Below are 21,249 nucleotides of genomic sequence, written 5' to 3'. Positions count from 1 at the left end.
GGCTGGAGAGGGCCAGTGTTGGGGCATGTTGGAGAGGGGGACGCCTGTTCAGGTGAGCGAGTGTATCGTCTAGTCGATAGTGGGATGATGGCGCTCGGAAGGTTAGAGCCAGAGATAAAATTTGGGTGTCAGCATACTGACACTCTGGAGGAAACACCGTGAAGAAAATGGCTTATTAACTGGACAGTGTGCCAATTTCAGAAATGAAAAATAGCATATTAATGTTTGATCTTGAAATGAGACAAATGATGGCGGTTTACTTAAATACCTGAAGACTTGACCCATTTTTTTCCAGCTCATTTGTATTCTCTGTGGTCCTTGGAAAGGAAGGCTCAGCAAAAGAAAGCAGACGTCAGAAGCACTGTGGAGTTGATGCACAGGTCGGCGTTACTTGTAATCATAGAGAAGACTTATTTTTGAGATTTCGGTGGTGTGTTTAAAGCACAGGGTTGGTCAGTCTGCAGGAGATTTTACCTCCAGCCGGAGTAAGGGTGTCAGCCCTGCCTCTCACAGAGCCTGTGGTGCGGCTGGCGGGCACATGGGATTCCGCTGCTGCCCAGCCCCCGCAGCCATTCTGCCACCAGCAGCTGGGGACACTGAGCAAAGCACCCCCCCCCCAGCCTCCGCTTCCTTGCCTCTGACACCTGGTGACAGAGACACCTCAGGTAGCCCGCGAGAGAAGCGGTGCGGCACTGCGAGCCGCCACTGTTGTCGATGTTATCCATGGCTGTGTGGCACATTCTTTCCTGCAGAAGAGCCTGAAGGCCTGTAGTTAAATGTTATCCCCAGTAATCTGTGCGCTTCTGTTGTTTTCTGTGTCTGTGGTTTTTATATTTGGCCCAGTCTTTTTTCCTTTTTTAATTGGTATATGGCTTGGCTGCTGCAGCCCCTGAACCATGTTTTGATGTTAAGTTCCCTGACTCGCCTTCCACATGGTGGTTAAGTTTTATGAAATCCAGATGATTTGGAAGCAGTGTGGGTATGCAGTTTACTTTTTAAACACTGCTTTTGGTCGGGAAGTTTAGTATGCTACTTCTTACTCATCTGTGGGACAACACGATGCTTCCTGTTTAATTTGGATTTAAAAAATACAAACAGTTCCCTCCTTTTTATTTTTCTAGCTCTTTTTTAAAGTTTAATAAAGTACAAAGTAAACCAAAATCAGAGCGGACTGGTTACGTAAGAGTCTGCATCTTGCGTTGGTTCTAGCTCGTGTTGATAAACGCCATACAGTGTCACAGCCCCCAGCTCAGAATGTGGCGATCCTGTCTTCAGCAACCAGCTGTCTCAGTTGCTGTTGAAAACTGGGAGAAGTAGGTGACTGTTTTTTCAGTTCAAGAAGTTACTGTAGTCCAAGAGATGAAAATGTGGTTCTCTGTTGTTGGAAGAACACAGTCAGTGGTGAGTTTCTTCAGGGTGCTATTGTTGATGTTCTTGTGCAATCTCTGTGATCTTTAAAGAATGCTTTTTCGTCCTACATAACTTGTTTAAACTTGTCAATAATTAACTTGTTCATGAAGCAACCATTTAATGTAGATCGTAATTACACACCCAGATGTTTGTTGCTTTTTATTTTATGCTGCAAATTCTTAAGGTTCATAAAAATGTAAGGCTCCTGTATGCTTCTTTAAAAAAAAAAAGCCGTAACATTTAATCCTGCTTGGTTATGCCATGGTGAAAATTGCTGTAAATAGTGATAATTGCTGCTGCTTTGTAACTGCCGAGAACGTCTGCAAGAACATCCATGATGTAACTTAACTTTTGGCCACATTAGGTAGTTTTACTTTAGCTTGTTTGTTCCTAAAAGTGAACATAAAAATGACAATTTTAAAAGTACTTAGAATATTTTACTATTTTATTTAAAAATGGATGGTTAATTAGTGCTTTAAATATGTTCTGGTTTGTGCTTTTAATCTATATACTGATTCTAAGGTTGTAAATCTTAGCTTAAAACACAAGATTTCTGTACCCTAAAAATGAGAGACTAAAGACAGTATTTGTTAATATACCTTCTTCTCACCATTTGAAGAGTAAGTTTCTTACATAAACTGTAATTCAGTCCTTTGAAGAATTTTGAGACCTTCTTTCTTAAGTTCTTCATAATCTTACTATGACCATGTGTGAAAAACCTAGTCAAAGAAATGAAGTCAGGAAATTCTGGGTTCCTTTTTAAAGTCAATTTCAAAGTACCCAGAGTGTCCACAGAGTTTCTTCCATGGAAATGCCAGAAATACCTTCCCATTATGTTGTATAAAATGATGGAGTGCCCTTCATGGCTTTTGCTTATGCAACTGGGCATAGTATTTTATTTTCTATTTTTCTGTCAAAAGCAAAATAGTAAATTATATAAAAGAATAATTTTTTTAACCTAGTTTATAATTATGGCCTAAGTACTGATTGCTTGCTTTGACTGAACTACTGAATTTAATTACGGAATTAATATTATAGGAGCCTAAAATGTTAATCCTCTCAAGAGCCATCTTTCTCACAGTGTGTGGGACACATGGAAAAAACGGTGATGTTGGTAGGGCCTACTGTGTGAGAGGCTCAGGCTGCGCTGGCCTCACCCTGTCTCCCTCAGTCAAGGCTCAGGGGATGGGTCTGCAGCCCCTGCACAGTCAGGACCTTGGTGAGCTTAGTACGGAATCGCGAGGTCACCTCCATGTGTGTCTGACGACTGAAAATGTGCTGATTCACAGACCACTGCGAGAGTCTGAGGGCTGTGCTCCTTGCCTGGTGTCTCCAGGCATCTCAGGCCTCCGGCCCCCCATCTGTGGGAACACTTCAGGGTCTCCTATCTAGTTCATTTCCTTCTTGTTATGGAGAAGGAAAAGATAGATGTCATGTTTCTTGTTTTGTGTTTTATACAAAGCATGAACAGAGCTGGAACTACAGCCTCACTCATAGAAATCAGGCTTAGTTACTTTGTTCTTACGCACTGATTTTCATGGTTGCTGAGGGCAGAATTTATATAAAAAGTAAATTTTAGAACTGATTATTTGAAAAGTAAGATAATTCCTACAAAAAAGAGACGTCTTTAGAATGTTTTTAAAACCTTAATTTGGATTTACTTGTCTGGCTAGAAATAAAACGATTTAAAACCTTGGGGAAAGTAGCATTGTGCTGAACATGCCTGATGGGTTTCACATATTCCCGATCTCTGAGGTCATTCCTGCCACGTATTGTTTTAAGACCTCTAGCTAGAGAATCCAGACTAGGTTTTCACACTGAGAACAATAGTCATGGAGTCATGCTACTTTGGCCAGCATATCTTTCTTCCTCCTGCTTTTTCTTTTTCCTTTTTTTTTTTTTTTGGACTGTGTTTTAATGATGTCTTTATGGTGTGTTAATTATACTCCCACGCACGCAAGGTTTGCCGCTGGAATGTTGGAAGCACAGGTTCCTTCTGACTGAGCCTCCCTGTGCGTGTGGGAAGACTACCTAGACTTGTACAAAACGTCTCCTGAAGAGGCACATTGGCAGAATTAGCGAGAACCAGGCATTTGGGGAGCGCGTCCTTTTCCTTGTGGCCATTTCTCATCTGGCATGTAAAGCCGCTAACAGGTGTGTGTTTCTGTCTCGGTGCTAGAGAAAGTGTAACAGGTAGTAGCTAGCTTGTTTTTGGTTTTTGTCATTCTTTTTGGTAACTTTTTGTTCCCATGTTGCCATTCTCTCTTGTCCACAGGCAGTGATCTTTGTGTTTCATTTTAATCGCTTTTTTTTTAAAAGGACTTAGGATCTTTTCTCTTTCCTCTGTACTACCTGCTAATCCATGTGTAGTCATCGTTCTCTGATGTTCTGAAAGTATGCTGAAGGGCACAGCTGCTGAACAGCAGTTTGGGTGCTGCGCTGCTCATGTTCTCAGGGTTCTGGAAGGGAAAAGTGAATTTAAAATTTTACTTCTAGTATTTAAGTTTGTTTAATTAAATTGCAAAATTGTATTTAGTGAAATTGGTAATTCCTCATGCCTGTTTTCCTCTGTCTCATTTCCTGTTTCCTTTGTCTGTTTTCCAAAAGACTCTTCACCCCACACTTTAAAAAAATAATAATAATTGATTTATTAAATGAGTGAGTAATCCTAAATGGTTATGATTATTCTTTCAGCTTTGCAAATAAATGGACTAAGATGAAATACTGTCTTCTCAACTACCATTTTAGGTTCCTCTGGGCAAGTAATTCTTAAAATTATTCAGCTTTATATGTTTGTTATAGTCTCAATTTTAATGGCTCCTATTGCTTTTATTGTTATTGGATATAAATATGTGTAAAGTTAACATATACTATGGTAAAATCTTAGTTTTGCCCAGTTATACGCATAATTATGAATTTATTGCTAGTACTGTGGTCACTAAGAACATGCATCCTATGAAAACCTGTAGTGCTAGAGCAGTGCTGTCCAACAGAAATAGACTGTGAGCCCCTAGGGAATTTTAAATTTTTTACTAGCTATATTTTGAAAAAAAAGAAACAAGTAAAATTAATAGTATATTTTATTTTACCTAATACATCTAAATGTTATTTCAATATGTAGTCAACATAAAGTCATTAATAAGATATTTTACATTATTTTTCCCATAGTAAATCTTTGAAATCTGGCTGTATTTTACACTTGCACATTTCAGTTCGGACTGGCCACATTTCAAGTGCTCTGTAGCCACGTGTGGCCATTGGCTACAATGTTGGACAGCATAGTTTCATAAGGTCTAACTCTGTTTCAACTGTGGGTTGAAACAGGGTTAGACATTACAACCCTACAACTGTGTCTTTACATTTCTACCATTGGCTTTTGGTTGGTCCACAAAGCTTATGCTTATGTCTTTTAGGGATTAATGTGCAGTACACTGACATGCAGCAGCAAAGAACATACAATTTCTGAACCTCATTTTCCTTTTTTAATTGAAAAGAAATGGAATTACCATCATATGAACTTTAATTTTATAGGTGTGTGTGTGTTGTATGTATGTGTGTGTATATAAATATAGAATAGGAACTAATAGCTTATTTTAGTAAGTTTTGAGTTTAGTCTTACTAGGCTAGATTTGATTATGCATTATTGTTTAGAAATAAGTCATAAATTAAGTGGTTTAATATTTCTGAAGTAATTAAATTCTGTTTTATACAGGTTTTTCTCATAGACAATATAACATTCTCATTTTTATCCAGATGAGGTAAGTCAGGTAGTGAGAGCTCCAGGATGTTATGGAATTATTATGGCTTGACAGGTGACAGTTTGCTCAGGCACCTGACCAATAGCAGACCTGTTCCAATCCCAGCTGGCAGAGATGAGGTAGAGCTCTTCACCCTGCCGTCCCCTCAGTGAGGGTGGGCGTCCAGGCCAGCACTGCCGTGGCTCGTTTGAGAGAGTAGACACCTTATCACTGGGCAAAGATTGTGCTGTCCGAGTTGGAAGAAACTACCCACGTTGACTTGATAAGTATCATTAGAGATTCCTTACAGTCCTTTCATCTCTGGATATTCATCTGTGAGTTTTTTGTTTCTCTAAAATAATTACCAGTAGAACTATAATTTCTCTGTACAGCAGTTGTATTTATTTATGACTGAGCTGGACATGAAGTGTAGGCAGGATTCACATCCGCAGAGGTGGAAAGAGAGAAGGGCATTTCAGTGGAACCAGTGAGTGTGTGTTGCGGGCAGGTACGATGTCAGTGGAATGGTGACCTGTTCACAGAAACATTGCAGAGGAGTCTGTTAAGTGGAGAATGTTTACTAGAGAAGTAATATGGAGTTGGGACCATGCTTGTGAGATCCAGATGCCAAATAAAACTTGGATACGACTTAAAATAGTCTAGATCCAGATTCTTTACTTACACAGCATGTTGGTCTTCCTCTAAGAGTATTTTTCTTAATAGCATATTTCATGATACATTGTCTGATTTTTAATCAAATCTGATTTTTATAACCAACCTTAAATAGACCTTTTAGGTTTTAATGGGTCTCTCATAATCATGAATGCTTATTTTCCTCAAATGAAAACCTCTTGTGACAAGCAGATATAAAATCAGTTTACTTGGAATGTAAAGAAGCGGTTATAACTTAGAATTCAGATAAATTCCTGATAGATAAGAAAATGTTATCTGTTATATACTAAATACTTTGTCTTTTTCATTGTCCATTACTTGATAGTCATGGATTTGAGTGTGTCCTAAAATAGCACATTTGGCGCCAACAGTCTGAAATGCTTCACTCTCTAACTTTCTAAGTCAGTAATTTTACAAAGTTATATTGCTAACTCACACTTAATGGACATATCAGTTACTTCTTAACTTACAAAAGTATTCATGCAATAAACTTATGGACTGTCTCATCTTGGGTTTTTAAAATAAGGAATTGACCAAATTGCAGTAAGGCAGCCTAATTGGGAAGCTGCTCTGGAAGGGACAGAGGTCCTTGTACTTAGTCTGTACAGGTGGCTGTGATACAGGACGAGAAACTCACTGCTCAGAGGGAACAAAGGCAGACATGTGGGAATGTAACTGAGGAGAGATTGTTATCTCCCGTGGCCCTGGGAAGGTGAGTGGGCTGGCAGGTGGTGGCAGTGAGCCCCAGAGACGAAAGGTACAGAGAAACTGGGCAGACATGTTGCACCAGAGCCACCTGAGTCAGAACAGAGTGGGCGGATGGGAAGGGCGGTTTGGGTCTAGCATGCTGCTGTGAGAGGGCTGCAGACCTCGGCCGCCTTGTGCAGGAGGCTGCTCTGTGCTCCACAGCAGCTGGCAGTTGGCGAGGTCTGGTCTGGGTAGCGTCATCTGAGCTGTGCTCCCGACAGATCAGTCATGAGGAGAGATCCTTATCTTGCCAGAATTTTTCTGAAATTTATAATGTAAATGTCAGCCTATTTAAAGGTAGAGAATAGTGCTGTCAAATATCTGTATACTTACTAAATTTCACAGTGCATGCAGTGTCATAAATTCCCTGCCTTATAATGACGTAGGATTTCAGGTTATGTAAGTATTATTTGCAGTTCATATGGAATCTACAATTTAAGCTATGATTTAGTTTTCTACTTATGTAAAGTAGTTGTGAAGTAAAAGAGCCTATGGCTGCCCTCAGGTATGTGATTACTGGTCACATGAGTGAAGAGGTTGAAACCCGAAGAGACAGTGCTGCGAGGCTGCATTTTATTGTGAGCGTGGAGCAAAGACCTCTTCCTAGAGTGAGAACTGTGAGTAACAGAAGAGCTAACTGATGGCAGCACCAACTGTGTGCACGATGTTTCGGTTTTAGAGAGAAGTAAAGTAGTCCTGTTCTCATTGTCTTATAGAATTCAGTTTGGATTTTTTTATTTTAAAAAGAAAGTTTGTTTTATTGCAGTTTATCTAAATAAGTATTTGGGACTTTTTTGGTCTTAATTGTAATCTTATGAAGCATACCAGAAATGGAGAGGGAGCCTTGATTTATTGTTTTAAAAATATATATGTGATGTTTTCTTATTTATAGTAGTGTCATTTAAAATACTGTATGACTAGTATTATTGCTAAACATTTTCGTGGTCAGAAATGATAATTGGTTATCTTCTTAAAAGGATGGTTCTTATTGCCATTACAAAGTCAGCATTACATTAACCAAAAGATAATGCCGCGTGAAAATGTAGGTGACACGGACAGTCAGCATTCTGATGTTCAGTAAGCATTGCTTTTCTATCAGTCAAGTACAAAGCAGAGGAAAAAATAACTAGTGCTTTTAGATCTTTGAAAAAAAAGTCTGACCTAGGGTACCAGCTAAAAGGGAGTAATCTGGGATTTTCAGTGCTTCAACCAGAGTTATTATTGGACGACTGTTAAAAAAAACTCTATCATGAGAACAAGGGTTTTGTGTGTTTTGTTCATTGATGTATACACAGAGCTCAGGGCAGTTTTGGCACTCAGTTGATATTTGATGAATGAGGGAAATTGTCGCTTAAACAGCTGAGTTGTGGAACTAAATAGTTATTCATACAGTACCTGAAATTATGGAATATGTAAAAATTCAGTGAATTAGCTTGTGTATGAGGGAGTGCCCAATTTAACAGAGAAGGGGTAGTGAGTGGGAGTATGTCTTAGAAGTAATTTTCCTCAGCATGTCTTAGGGCCCTGGATTCAAGGACACTCAGTATTGGTATAAATGAAGTCAGGTAAAAAAGCACATTTATTTTACTCTTTTGCTAAGTGACATGCCAAAATTCAGTAAGTTGCCATTTATTGAGTGCCTACTGTATATATCATTTTGAAATTTTACAAAAAGGCTCAGGCAGTGCCACCTACCCCAATATTGCTTTCTATGACAAAAGGTCTATTCAAGGATGACAGGTTGTGCTTGGCTGTACTGTGTTGGCAATGCTGAATGAGTTCCAAAGTGGGGTACCTCTGGGCCTGGGGTGGGGACCAGCAGTGAGGTGACAGCGGTAGCCATCCACAGGAGGGGTGTGTGGATCGACACAGGAGGGATATCACGGATCGTGGTGGGCAGGTTGGGATGCTCAGAGGACCAGGAGCTGCTAGGGAGAATTCTTGATTTTGCCTTGTATAGAACGTTTATGAATTTTGTTCCCAGGTAATATAACCATATGAAATTTGAAGCATACCGCTTTCCAAACTTGAGTTGTCTTGCTAAATTAAAAAATTTTATACTGTTTTCAAAATGAGGAATGTAGTAGGTGGTTTATGCTTATAAAACATGACATGCCACATGCTTGATTTTTTTTCCTTTCCCCTTGAGGGGAGAGTGGGAGTGGGCATTGGTGATGCCGGCCGGTCGGGCTGTCCTCTGCAAACCCAGCTTCTTAACCCAAGGGAAGTGGGAGTGGTTCCACATGAGAATTACAGTTCCAGGATGTCATAGAAAATGCATTTTCATTAAGTCATTTATTGAAATCCCTATCTTTATACCTTTCTGCGATATATTTTTATTTTTATGACATAATACTTCATAACTCTTGAAATGAATTTTTATTTGCCTTTAGTTGTGACTTAAGAAATTATGCTGAGTTGTAGAATGTTGTCAGTAATATCCAAGTAAGATTTCATGCATGATTGTTTCCTTTGATAGTTACAATAAATTATGTAAAACTTTGATTTTTATATTATAGTTGTAGTGTCCAAGTAGAATATTGATGGTTCTAAAAGTAATTATAGATGGTACTTAAGTCTGTCCTACAGGATTTTATTATTCTTTCATAATATGTCAATTCTATGTGAATTGGATCTTGCTTTAATATTTAGAGTTATTGTACATGAGTTATAATATACAGTATTTTCTACATTATCTTCTGTTATTACCCAAGTCCCTCTTTTTGTTTGAACAGAAAGTTTTTTCTTGTTTTAAATTTTAAACGATTTGAAAAGAACAAAGGTGTTGGGGGGGGTATAGGTAAATAATGGAATGTAAAAATATTAATGCTATAGTAAATTGCTTTTTGTGTCAAAATGATTAATAACATTTTATGTGAGTAGATTTTAATTCACTTACTCATGTGGGCTGTTCAGAACATTCTTAGTTCGAGATTCCAAGTCTATTTTATTTAGCTTTCTCATCAGCTGATTAATGAATAACTGGTTTTTCTGGACTATTTTTTCTTCTAAATTTGGAAACATGAAATAGAAGAATTTTCTGTTAGATTCTTTAGTTTTACCAAATCGAATGTTAATTCTGTTAGTACTGTTTTTATATTTCTAATTTTCGTATAAAAATGAGAACCAGGACTCTGCTAGAGTTATCTGTGTACGCATGGCGTGGTTTTATTTTTGTTTTACTTTGTGGTGCATTTCTTAACATGTATTTTCAATGTGGTGTTTTTACTTGTTTCTCATAGGGTGCTGGCCAGGATAAACTGGGAATCTATGTCAAGTCTGTTGTGAAAGGAGGTGCTGCAGATGGGGTCAGTATTAAAGAAGCAGACGTTCAGTGTGTCGTGTGTCTAACAGACGACGTGAGACATTCCACCCATACTTTTCAGTTATGTGTGACAACAGGCAGTGTCTGTTGCAAGAACCAGCATGATGTGTGCTTACCATTGCCTGTCTTTTCCTTCTCTCTTCCTTCGCTGTCCCCACCACTAACTCCTGTCCACACCTTGTGGGTGGGCCCAGGATGGACGACTAGCTGCAGGTGATCAGCTCCTCAGTGTGGACGGACGAAGTCTGGTTGGACTCTCTCAGGAAAGGTATGATTGATTTGTTTAAGGTTTAGTATTAGCATTTTTAGGTCATATTTCAGAGTAAACTTTGAAATTGGAAGACAAAACATAATGCTAAAAAGTTGTGCTCTTACTACTCTTTAGCTTTTTAAGTGTACTCTTAGTATACATGACATTTCATTTGTTACCAAATTTTAAACTTGTGTTTTAGTCTAGAATAATTTCTTTGAAACTGAAAAGAGACAAGTGCTTAGCACTTCTTTAAATTACTGAGTGTTATCTTACAATTCTTAATATGATAACCTGCAATGTGTTGTTTGCATGTTCTCATAGTCAATTGTTGAAGGAAGGAAATGAACAGTGGGTAATTGTCCTCAAGAGAGCTGATGAGGCTACGTGGACCACGACTGTCATTGCAGTTGCAGTGACAGAGCAGACACTGGGCTTTCATTTTCCTTACATGTGTGACACGCTCTTCCTAGGGCAGCAGAACTCATGACAAGAACCAGCTCTGTGGTGACACTCGAAGTCGCAAAGCAAGGTGCCATCTACCACGGCCTGGCTACCCTTCTCAACCAGCCATCCCCCATGATGCAGAGAAGTAAGGACAGGGGTGGGTCGGTGACCACACCGGGGGTAGCACATACCATAGCCAGGTAACTGGGTGTTGTGCAGTTTATAGTCGTGACCTCTTTTGGTAATCACAAACCTGTGGAATAGGCACTAACAATAAAGAAACTGAGGGTGAGAGCACTGGAGCTTGATTCCCAAGTCACTGCTGGAACCGGGATTCAGATGTCAGCCAGGTTCCCCTCCCTGTCCGCAAGAGCTGTGTAACTTCCCCCACGGAGCTGGCTGGCTGCTGGCGAGCTTCCGTGGGCCCCGCACAAAGTAGGCGCTCAGCCAACAGGACAGCAAATGGATGGGTTTTCAGTTTTTATAGACAAACTCATGATACGAAGTCTTTAAGGAATAAGTTCAGTTCTCTACTGAAGGAATATACATATATATTCATTTGTATATGAGTAGTTATTTTAGTCCTGCATGTGCTGAGATGAAGCATGATACTGTTGTTGTGTATGTGGTCATGCTTCACTTAATGATGGGGACCGTTTCTGAGAAATGCGTCCTCTGGTGATTTTGTCCTCGTGCGGACATCATCGCGCTCACGTAGATGGTGCGGCTTACTACACATCTGGGCTGCGTGGTACAGCCTGTTGCTCCGGGGCTGCGAACCTGTACAGCATGTGACTGTGCTGAGTACCCTGTGGGCAGTTGTAGCATCATGGTAAGGATTTGTGTATCTAAACACAATCTAAACATAGAAAACGTATGGCAAAAATGAAAGTGTAAAAGATAAAAAAATAACCATGTAGGAGATAAAAAATGGTACATCTGTGTAGGGCATTTACCATGAATATAATTTGCAGGACTGGAAGTTGATCTGGGTGAGTTAGTATGTGGTGAGTGAATATAAAGGCCTAGGACTAGTTACTGCACACTACTGAAGACTTTATAAACACTGTACAGATTATATTCAATTTATAAAAAAATGTTCTTCAATAATAAATTAACCTTAGCTTGCTGTAACTAACTTTATAACTTTTAAATGTTTTTAAACTTTTTTGGCTATTTTATAGTAACACAGCTTAAAACACAAATACATCGGTCAGCTGTAAAAAAAAAATTTTTCTTTCTTTATATTCTTACTCTGTAAGCTTTTTCTATTTTTAAACATTTTTATTTTTTATATATATATATTTTTTACTTTTTATACACTTTTGTTAAACATTCAAACGTAAACACCCATGAGCCTAGGCCCACACAGGGTCAGGATCATCAATATCACTGTCTTCCACCTGCACATCTGGTCCCACTGGGAGGTCCCCAGGGGCAGTGACATGCTTGGGCTGCCATCTCCTGTCATAACAGTGCCTTCTTCTGGATATTCCTAGAGGATGTTTCCGAGGCTGCTTTACCGTCAACATTTTTTTATAAGTAGAAGGAGAATACTCTAAAATAATGATAAAAAGTAAACACTTTATACTATAGTAAAAACATAAACCAGTAACACAGTCATTTATTATCAAGCACTGTGTCCTGCACAGTATTGGATATGCTGTATTTTTATGCCACTGGCATCAAGGTGTGGCAGCTTACATCTGCATCACCAAAACCATGTGAGAGTGTGCTGTGCTACACCTTTACAATAGCTGCAGTACCCTTAGACAACGGAAATTTTTCAGTTCCTTTAAAATCTCATGATACCACTGTTGTGTATGTGGTTCATAATTGACTGAAACATTGTTATTCAACACTTGACTATAATTCACTTTATTTAAAAACTCAATTATTTAAATAAAGTAATGTATTTGTGGGAACTGGTTTTGTAACTACATAAAAAAAAAAATCTCAGAATAAAATCAACATAAATGTAGTACTTTTTTTTGAGATAAGGTACTCGCTCTGTTGCCCCCAGAGCAAGAGTGCAGTGGCGTCATCATAGTTCACTGCAACCTCAAACTCCTGGGCTCAGGAGTTCCTCCTGCCTCAGCCTCACAAGTAGGTGGGATTGCAGGTGTGCACTTGTAGAGATCCTGGCCTCCCCATTGCCCAGAGTGGTCACAAATTCCTGGCCTCAAGCAATATTCCTGCCTCAGCCTCCCAAAGTGCTAGGATTGTAGGCATGAGCCATCTCACTTGGCCAGTTGAGGACACCACAGGAGAAAACCATTGTGATTCACATTCTCTCCTAAATCTTTATTTACATTCCAGACCATTCTTAATATGCTTTGCTAAATGTGTGCCTTCTAAATATAGGCCTTTATAGCCCTCTTCTCCAAAAGTCAGAATTCTACAAACAGTAGCAACAACAAAGGTACCAGACAACCTGGACCTACTGTTTCTTGAAACAAACAAAAAGGGTGTCCCAATAAAACCATGTGTCTTATTATTTGGCCTTGACTCAGCACTCTTTTTACTTTTTTTTTTTATAATATAGAACTTAATATTTTAGTTGTCTGATTTCTTGGTTTAGAGTCATTGAAGAGAAGGAAACTAGAATGTGAATTTGAAATCAAAGAGGAAAGCTGTTCAAAGTAGACAATAAACCAGGGTTAGCAAGAAGATTGGAAAACTGAGAAATAACAAAGAACTGAATGATCACATTTGATAGCTGTCCATGGTGACAATAACCCCAGTAACCCTCAGTGACTAAAAACATTTGTAATTTTGTTTAAGAAGTGAGCAAAGTGTATTTAAGTTTTTAAAAAAGTTACTTTAAAATGGTTAGACTTGTTACTTAAAATGGTTAAGTTTCGGTTAATGAGAAAATAAGCTTTAAAATTGTACATTTTCCCATGAATACCAGTTAAGTAAAATGTTTTATTTATTTCTGGTGTATTTATTTGAAAGTTGTTTTAAGATTCTATAGCAAGAATTTACCTTTATATGAAATCGCTTTTTTTTTTTTTTTTTTTTTGCTGAGGGCAGTTCTTATGGAATTATAAATATTCGTAGATTCATCTTTCTTTTAAAGCTATTCTAGGTGTTGAAAATAAAATCTTGAACAATTGAAGAGATACTGAATGTACTTTGATATCAGTTTCAGATCGTCGTGGCTCAGGTAAACCCCGACCAAAGAGTGAAGGTTTTGAGCTCTATAATAATTCAGCTCAAAATGGTTCTCCTGAGAGTCCTCAGCTGCCCTGGGCAGAGTACAGTGAACCAAAGAAACTGCCTGGTGATGACAGACTGATGAAGAACAGAGCTGATCACCGCTCTAGCCCCAACGTGGCAAGTAAGAGGAAACCCTGTCTCACTTCCCGAGTGCATTGATGGTCAGAAGTGGGGGGTGGGCAGTTGGTGGTTTGCTAATTATGCAACTTAAATTATTACCTGAATATATTAGCTAACTAGGATATGGTTTCCATAAGGGACATCATAATTAACATCTCTGTAACAGAATTAAAAACTAAGAGAGAAAACCTTTGGTTCAGTTGATTCTCTGAGCAAATATATCGATATTGTCTCTAGCAGGGGTTGGCAAATTACCAACAGGAATTAAAATGTTTTTTACCCTTTTAAAGAGTTAACAAAAAGAATAATAATAGACAGATATGCAACAGGAGACACAAGGCTTGCAAAAGATAAAGTAAATACCATCTTGCCCTTTACTAAAAATGTTTACCAGTTCTGGATAAACCTAGGTCTATAGCTAAAACTTTGTAGCTCTAGATTCTCATGAGTTAAGAAGTAGGTGTGGATATGAAACCTGATTTCTCACATGCCTTGTTTTTTGTATCTCTATGCTAGACATTTCACTAACAGTGTGAAGATGAATGAGACCCTTAAATTTCATCTTACATGTAGTTTGTTTATTTAATATTAACCTTTTCCCACTTACTTTTTACCAGATCAGCCTCCCAGCCCTGGAGGAAAAAGTTCATATGCTTCGGGAACAACAGCAAAGATAACGTCTGTCTCCACTGGAAACCTCTGCACCGAGGTCTGAGAAATAAGCAAAAGACTTTCACTACACTGTAATACTTGGGTTTCCCATATCTAGGTTATCTAATAAGATTTTTTATTTATTTATTTTTTTTGAGACAAGGTCTCACTATATTGACCAAACCAGTCTCAAACTCCTGGGTTCAAGCAATCCTTCTGCCTCAGCCTCCCGGGTAGTAGCTAAGACTGCAGGCACAAGCCACTATACCCGGCTAATTTTTTAAAAAACATTTTTAGAGACCAGGTCTTGCTATGTTGTCCAAACTTTGGTCGCCAACTCCTGATCTCAGGTGATCGTCTCCCCTCAGCCTCCCAAGTAGCTGAGATTATAGGTATGAGCCGTTGTGCCTGGCTTAAGTTATCTAATAAGATTATTACTACTGTACAAATTATCATTGAGGATAATTCCTAAATTTGCAACATTTAATCTTTTGATTTTTTTTTTTTTTTTTTGAGACAGAGTCTCACTTTGTTGTCCAGGCTAGAGTGAGTGCCGTGGCGTCAGCCTAGCTCACAGCAACCTCAAACTCCTGGGCTTGAGTGATCCTTCTGCCTCAGCCTCCCGAGTAGCTGGGACTACAGGCATGCGCCACCATGCCCGGCTAATTTTTTTTTTTTTTTTTATATATATCAGTTGGCCAATTAATTTCTTTCTATTTATAGTAGAGACGGGGTCTCGCTCTTGCTCAGGCTGGTTTTGAACTCCTGACCTTGAGCAATCCGCCCGCCTCAGCCTCCCAAGAGCTAGGATTACAGGCGTGAGCCACAGCGCCCGGCCTAATCTTTTGATTTTTAATATATTAGTCTGAGCAAAATAAAGTATTTTTCATTATTTCCAGTATAGGATCAAACACTTAATTTTTAACATAGTGTTTAATATATGTACTGTTTTTTGTATTTTGAAACATATTGTTGGAAATTAGTCTGTTTGTAAAACAACTCACTTGTAAATAGCTCACTTTTCTTTGTTCTTCACATTTTACAGGAGCAGACTCCTCCACCTAGACCTGAAGCCTACCCCATCCCCACTCAGACGTACACCAGAGAGTATTTTACCTTCCCAGCTTCCAAGTCCCAGGACCGGATGGCTCCTCCTCAGAACCAGTGGCCAAATTATGAGGAAAAGCCGCATATGCACACAGACAGTAATCATTCCAGTATTGCCATTCAGGTTAGAAATAAGAGATTCCACAAGCTTTTCTCAGTTCTCAAAGGGGTAAGATAGACCAGGGTGACAGTAAAAACTGAGTGACTTTTGAGACGCACTTGATATTTTCTGTAGAGCAGGATTCTTATCCTCTTATTCTTTCTTTTCATCATTTTATGGTTAAGTCTGAGTAATAAAGGGAATAGGATAGAATACTTAATAAGAAAAAGGATTTTTTTAAAAAATTTCAGGATATTATAGGGGTACAAAAATCAATTCACAATGGATAACAGACTTAAATGTAAGAAGGAAGACTCTTTCAGACATCAGCCTAGGCAAAGAATTTATGAAGAAGACCCCGAAAGCAATCACAGCAGCAACAAAAAGAAAAAGGATTCTTTGTTCTTCTTTTGATGTTTGATTAACGAATGTTAATAATATAAGGCCTCACAGTTTTTAAGGCGGGGTTTGCTGATTCTAGAGTGAGAAATGGGAACCCAAAATGTTTTGCACACCGTTTCTGTTGGGCTGTCCCTCCCTGTTGAGCTCACAGTGTGGTTGGGAAAAGAGACGGATAAATTCAACACAGTATGGTCGGTGCTGCTGTGGAGGTGGCTCCAGCTGGGTGACAAGCTGTCTCGAGCTCCTGGGTGACATCACAGTTGTCTGTGCAGAAGAGCCATGCAGGAGGAAGGAGGAGGCGCAGAGCTGTGCAGCTGAACAGAAGCCCAGGATCAGCTGAAGGGAGCAGACAAGTGGAGGCAGACGGAAGGGCGATGTGACTGCTGAGGAATTTGGACTTTTGACCACATCAGTAGAGAGGAGATGCCAGTCTGGGCAGTTAAGCTTGGGAACATTATCAAGTGTGTTTTTCTTTTTAGAAAGATAACTGTTTGCACTGTGAATGATTTGGAGAAGAAATGAAAGATATGCTTAAAAATAGGCACAGTCTAGGATATGTAACATGCCCTGGATAGTAAACAGATAAAGGACGTCTGAAGATAATCATTCTTAGATTAGAGTGGTCAGAGAAGACTAAATTTAGTGTTGAGTTTGGATGTGAGCTGAGCCTTGAAGGATGAGAAAAGCAGGCAGAGGAGGGAGAGGACTGCACTCCCAGGAGACAAGATGAATTCAGATGAGGAGGAGCCTGGGTGCCGAGGGCAGAAAAGTGGGCCTCAGGCCACAAATCTCGGCCACCACGAGATTTCGCCTTGTCCTGTTGTCTGGTCTGCTGGTCCATCCTGCCTGTTCCCTAGGTGGGCCCGATTACCTGCAGCAGTCCAGGCCTGTGAGTGTTGGGTACCATCCTTCACTGTGGCGCCCTGCTAGGGTGCCACGCGCTTTCTGAAAGCAAGCCGGAGTTGGCTGAGAGGAGATACCTTTCTCTAGATTTCACTTTCAAAATAATTTCATGCCCTAGTTCTTCTAGCATACTTTGTTATAAACCTTAGGAAAATCTGCTTCCCATATACCAAGGCAACCCAATTTATAAAACGTGTATTGGATCCCACTTTCACACACATTCTCTCCTGTTTTATGGGAGTAGCGTTATTAAGTCTTCACGTTTGTAGTACGTAGCTGCCATTGCTTCCACCTCACAAGACAGATAAGCAATACCTAGAGGAGGAAGTTGGGAAATGGAGAGGCTAGGTGTTGAAATGACTAAGAATTATGATAGGACTTATGGGAGGGCTGCATTGAAGTCTAGGCAGCAGCGTGGCGTGGTCCCCTTCCTGCAGCAGGGGGACGTTAAGAAACTTAATGATGCTTTTATGTAGTCCCTAGATTTTGTACCCCGCGAGGAGGTACAGAATTGTTTCTGTGTACAAAGTAAAGCCATAGCAAAATGTTGGGAGTGATAAGTCAGCTTTTGTTTGTTTGATTTTTTAAGGAAAAGGAAACAGTTTGTTTTCCAGACTTACATTTTTAATTTCTACTCATTAACATAGCAGGAAAAAGATGTTTGATTCAGACATCACAGTGATTGTTTTTATTGGGATGGACTGTTCTCAGTCCTGCCATCTTTGAGACTCTAGGACAGCCCTTTGGGAAAGTGTGTTCGTTCTGATCTCTCTCTCAGACACACACACCTCTGTGTCCCACAGATTATACACTGCGTTTTACAGCTTTTCAGGCTGGGGTGGAGGTACCGCAGATGTGTAGATTACACACTGTGTTTTACGGCTTTTCTGGGTGGAGCAGAGGCGCCACAGATGTGTAGATTATACACTGTGTCTTACAGCTTTTCCAGCTGGAGTGGAGGCACCGCAGGGGTGTGGGACTTGCAGGTGTATTGCCATGCATAGCTCTGTCATAGCTCACAAAGCCAGTAGTCAGCTTTGAAGTTGAAAGTCATGCATGGACTAATGGTTAAGGTTTAATAATTACTCCAGCAGTGGTTAGAAAAGCAATGTTGATCTTTATCTAATTAGACCAGATACACTGACCTCTTGGAGTGGAGTCACGTGGCTGGCCCTGTGCTGGAGATGCAGAGACAGGGCAGGGTGCTGTAGGAGTGAGAAAGGGCACAAGCTGTGAAGGGCCTGCGTTTTTGTTTTGTTTTGTTTTTGCCGGTGATGCAGAAAAGAAGTACAGTTTTCCCTTCTTTTTACAGATAAATTTACTGTTACTCCACATTACCAGTGAGCTCTCGGACAGTCTTAGCCTCTCTTTTGTATACTCATGTAACAGTTTTCCCAGTTTTTTCCTCCCCGAAGATAAAATGCTTGTGAGCATTTAGTAATTTCTTCTGATAAACGGCAGAAATACAATAGTTCTTCTCTTTTTCCAGCGCGTTACCCGTTCCCAGGAAGAACTTCGAGAAGACACAGCTTACCAACTCGAGCGGCACCAGGCGGAGGCGGCGATGGCCCGCAAGTCCGACAGCGACATGTGGGTAAACCAGAGCTCCTCGCTGGACTCCAGCACCTCCAGCCAGGAGCATCTGAACCACTCGTCCAAGTCGGTCACGCCTGCGTCCACGCTGACCAGAAGCGGCCCTGGCAGGTGGAAAACCCCGGCTGCCGTTCCGCCCGCTGCGGTGGCCGCCTCCCAGCCCCTGCGGACAGACCTGCCCCCGCCGCCCCCGCCGCCCCCGGCGCACTACGCGGGTGACCTGGACGGAGCCCCCCTGGATTTGCCGCCGCCGCCCCCGCCTACCAGCCAGGGTGTGCCGGCAGAGCGCAGGAGGCGGGAGGAGCACCGGCGCTGGTACGAGAAGGAGAAGGCCCGCCTGGAGGAGGAGCGCGAGAGGAAGCGGCGCGAGCAGGAGCGCAAGCTGGGCCAGATGCGCTCGCAGGCGCCGCCCGCCCCGCCCGCCCTGGCCGCGCCGCCCCCCAGGCCCGAGAAGCCCGCCGCGGTCCCCAGGCCGCAGGACACGGTCATCCGAGAGCTGCAGCCCCAGCAGCAGCCCCGCACCATCGAGCGCAGGGACTTGCAGTACATCACGGTCAGCAGGGAAGAGCTGTCCTCGGGGGACAGCCTGTCTCCCGACCCCTGGAAGCGCGACGCCAGGGAGAAGCTGGAGAAGCAGCAGCAGATGCACATCGTGGACATGCTGAGCAAGGAGATCCAGGAGCTGCAGAGCAAGCCGGACCGCAGCGCCGAGGAGAGCGGCCGCCTGCGGAAGCTCATGCTGGAGTGGCAGTTCCAGAAGAGGCTCCAGGAGTCGAAGCAGAAGGACGAGGACGACGAGGAAGAGGAGGATGACGACGTGGACACCATGCTGATCATGCAGCGCCTGGAGGCTGAGCGAAGAGCCAGGGTAAAGGGGAGATGCCTCGGTTGTGCGGTGTGATCCCGGTTCAGCCTGTGTGTCTGTTAGAGGGGCCACGCCCGGTCTCTGTAGGGGTTCGGGAGGCCCGTGGGAATGTGCTCAGAGTACATGCCCCTGTGGGCCCACGGCCTGCGGAAAGGAGCCAGCCCAAAAGGCTGAACCTTTTTGAGACATGTGCTTTGACAGTTCTAATGCAATTCAAATGAACTGCATTGTTTTAATTAGCAAACTCATAGTTATCCTTCTCATTAGCACTTCAGTTGAGAAAGCAGGAATTTGTCATAACCAGTAACAAGCTTGATCAGGGGTTGGCAAATTTTTCTTGAAGGGCCAGGTAGACACATTTGGCTTTGCAAGCATGTGGACTCTGGCAGCCACTCAGCTCTGCTGCTGGAGCACAGAAGCAACCCCCAGCACGTGTAAACACAGGGCCTGCCTGTGTGCCAATAAAACTTTATTTAGAAACACATGCAATAGGTAATTTGCTGGCTCCTGGTCTCGATTAGCAGCACCTCATTGGTGGTTAACAAAATAAACTGTTCAGATGGCCAAATTTAAGGTCATTACTGGAAGCGAGATCTCTACAGTAATTAGTTATACTGTTGATGAAGCAAGTATTTATTAAATTAGTAAACAATTATATTTCAAGTGCAGTGCGAAGATATTGGTAATTTTTTATTTTATCCATATTTCTCTGTATTATAAAAATGATTTGTTCTTTTTGTTTCACATAAAAGAACAAAAGTAAAATTTAAATCAGTTTAATGTAACAAATTGTTAAAAATCAAAATTTTAGATGAATGCAAGATGTTACCCTATAAAGAGAATTATCAACAGAAGCATTTATGGATAATAATTTGTGGAGAGTGCTACTGACCACAATGTGTTAATGAGTTTTAGTGATTTTTTTGTTTGTTTTAAATACAGTGCAGTAAACTGAGGAGAGATGGCCAAAAGCCATGTCCTTTTTGTTTTTTGGATTTTGTTTCTAATTTCAGCTCTTTTTTGATGCTGTCTGTACAAAATTTCTAAACCAATAGCTGTTAGGTCAGACACTTCACTCTCTCCACCTCCTGACAAACTTTAATCTGGGTGATGATCGGTGTGCACACAGAGCTCAGCAGTGCAGTCCCTTTCCGTTTTGCTCTGTGAATTTTTCCTGAAAGGTCTCTCTGGCACATACATGTCTTAACATATATATGTCCCGGCCAAATTTACATATAGTTTTGCCCAGAATTTAGCTCAAATCCCTCTTAAGTTTCTTAAATGAGGCCAAAATGTTAACTATTACATTTTTTGTTAGTGTTTTTCAAGACATCGGTAGTGAGCTTCCTTAAGAATGACTGTATTCACTGTAAGAACTATTTTATTTGAAAGAGAACTATTTGATTATTAACTGAGTACTACACTTTTGCCATAAGGGAGCTTTGAATAACTTTCACCTACTGTGGGGACTCACTGGCACTCGGTTGTGCCGCATGCTTGCCACGCTGGTACGTCCCCTCAGACAGCGTGTCTGTGCTGGCATGTTAAAGGGATCCGTCAGAAACTGGACCACATTCCCGGCCTTGTGTCGCCCACCCTGGAAGACGAGGCCGGGGTGCTCTGCCTCCGCTGCCAGCGGCCGGGAGCAGAGAGTGTCAGCAGCTCCCGCAGTTAGGCCTGCGTCCCGACAAGAGCGAA

General features: G+C 41.1%; 1 protein-coding gene across 17 annotated transcripts in view; it reads left to right on the top strand.

The window, feature by feature from the left end:
- The window catches only part of AFDN (afadin, adherens junction formation factor), a 148,705-nt gene that overhangs the window by 109,574 nt on the left and 17,882 nt on the right, over positions 1 to 21,249 (top strand). For all 17 annotated transcript variants that reach the window (XM_076002794.1, XM_076002792.1, XM_076002789.1 and 14 more), the window contains 7 exons: positions 9,809 to 9,874; positions 10,086 to 10,159; positions 10,615 to 10,733; positions 13,737 to 13,931; positions 14,548 to 14,639; positions 15,627 to 15,812; positions 18,583 to 19,554. In XM_076002794.1, coding sequence (XP_075858909.1) covers positions 9,809 to 9,874; positions 10,086 to 10,159; positions 10,615 to 10,733; positions 13,737 to 13,931; positions 14,548 to 14,639; positions 15,627 to 15,812; positions 18,583 to 19,554 — 1,704 coding nt within the window. The remainder of the gene's footprint in view (positions 1 to 9,808; positions 9,875 to 10,085; positions 10,160 to 10,614; positions 10,734 to 13,736; positions 13,932 to 14,547; positions 14,640 to 15,626; positions 15,813 to 18,582; positions 19,555 to 21,249) is intronic.

This window comes from Microcebus murinus, chromosome 5, assembly GCF_040939455.1.
Source record: "Microcebus murinus isolate Inina chromosome 5, M.murinus_Inina_mat1.0, whole genome shotgun sequence".
Taxonomy (NCBI): domain Eukaryota; kingdom Metazoa; phylum Chordata; class Mammalia; order Primates; family Cheirogaleidae; genus Microcebus; species Microcebus murinus.
Note: the sequence above shows the minus strand (reverse complement) of the source record. Positions and strands in the feature narration are given on the sequence as shown.